The following is a 1,434-nucleotide window of genomic DNA, read 5'->3' as shown; positions in this document are numbered from 1 at the left end:
TAATGTTTTGTAACGTACTATAAACAGTACTTGTAATGTATTAAGAAACCACAATTTGTGTCGATCCAAACTATTCTGTTGTATTGTGGTTTGTTTTATTGACAATGGCAACAAGTTAACATTTATTATGCAGGTAAGCAAACATCAGAATGTTGTAGCGTCACCGAATGAAAATCAACCACAGGCCAAAAAAGGAAACCCAAAAATACTAAAATATGTTGGATTGATAAAGATTTCAGAGTTTATAAGTTCTTAAGAACAGTGTAGAAGGTCATATTCGACTAACTTTAACTGTTTATATTTTGTTTTGGATGAATTAGATTTCAGACTTCATTTTTCTTCTTGTTGTCCATTTAAGGTTGTTTTCCAACTTTTATCATTGTTTGTTGACTAAGTCAATTTAGTTAGTAAATCTGGATTACTTTACTGAAGGTTGATTATTTATTTTTGTTGGATTCATAGTGATGGATTGCACAACAAATGAAGATTATAAAAATGTAAGTACATTAACTGTTTTGACAATTAATATCTTTGATTGAAAACAATTTTGTCATAGTTATTTGGTTTGATAATGCTTTATAGTTGCGAGTGCGGGCTTGGAGTGATACAAAAGCTATAGTCCACATTAATGGGATATTTCGAGAAATTGATAGACAACGTATCGAGTGCACTCCATTCAAGTGGTGTCTTCAAATCAACTACCCAATTGAGTTCTTCAATCCTCTTTTCAAGGAAATGCTAATACGTTGGGTTGGGCGAAATGATTGTTTTGTTTTAAAGCAAACCCTTGTGCCATTTACAGTTGCTGATGTGTGCATAGGATTAGGGTTGGGTGTGGGTGGTATAGACGTCACTTTTGATGATGAGTTAGTTGGTGTTGTTTGTCAAGGATTTTGTTCGAATTCTTTTACTGTTAAAGATGTCATTCGTAGGATAGAGTTGTTAATTGAAAACAACATCATGAATGTTGATTATGTCTGTCGGTTGTATATTTTACTTTGTTTCACTGTTTTTTACTTCCCTAGACATTCAAAGGCAATTACTAACATGCCTTTTACATGTTTGGATAACATTGATAATTTGTATCAATATAATTGGGCAAAAGCTGTTCACACGTATGTGGTAAATAGTTTAGAAAATGCTTTAAGGATGTTAAAGCAATGTGTCATCAAGGACTCCTTAAGCCTTAGTAGCAATGTTGCAGTGTTGCAGGTAAGAAATTTAATGTATCATTCTCATTTTATGTTGTTGGAAATATGTTTATTATATAATTATCATTTTGGTTATTGTATGTTTATTAGCTTTGGACCGTTGAACTTTGGGATTAACGGATGGTCCAAATGAGATTGTTTTCCCAAGAATATTAAAATGGCCTACGCTTAAGATGAGGTCAAACAAAATACAAGACTTGTTTAAGAAGAAGGATGTAAGTTA

At 32.2% G+C, this 1,434-nt stretch overlaps 1 protein-coding gene across 1 annotated transcript; it reads left to right on the top strand.

Annotated features, from left to right (window-relative positions):
- Positions 1–27: 27 nt before the first annotated feature.
- On the top strand, positions 28–1,344 carry LOC111241211. Its single transcript, XM_022778137.1, has 3 exons — positions 28–270; positions 463–497; positions 583–1,344. The coding sequence occupies exons 2-3, from the start codon at positions 465–467 to the stop codon at positions 1,342–1,344; spliced, it is 795 nt and encodes a 264-aa protein (XP_022633858.1). The 5' UTR covers positions 28–270; positions 463–464.
- The last annotated feature ends 90 nt before the right edge of the window (positions 1,345–1,434 follow it).

This window comes from Vigna radiata, unplaced genomic scaffold (assembly GCF_000741045.1).
Source record: "Vigna radiata var. radiata cultivar VC1973A unplaced genomic scaffold, Vradiata_ver6 scaffold_1997, whole genome shotgun sequence".
NCBI lineage: Eukaryota > Viridiplantae > Streptophyta > Magnoliopsida > Fabales > Fabaceae > Vigna > Vigna radiata.
Note: the sequence above shows the minus strand (reverse complement) of the source record. Positions and strands in the feature narration are given on the sequence as shown.

Excerpts from the sequence above, each read along its gene's own strand:
- LOC111241211 (XM_022778137.1), top strand. The coding sequence starts at position 465 with ATGGATTGCACAACAAATGAAGATTATAAAAAT. Across the intron at positions 498-582 it reads CAAATGAAGATTATAAAAAT|TTGCGAGTGCGGGCTTGGAG; the intron begins GTAAGTACATTA and ends AATGCTTTATAG.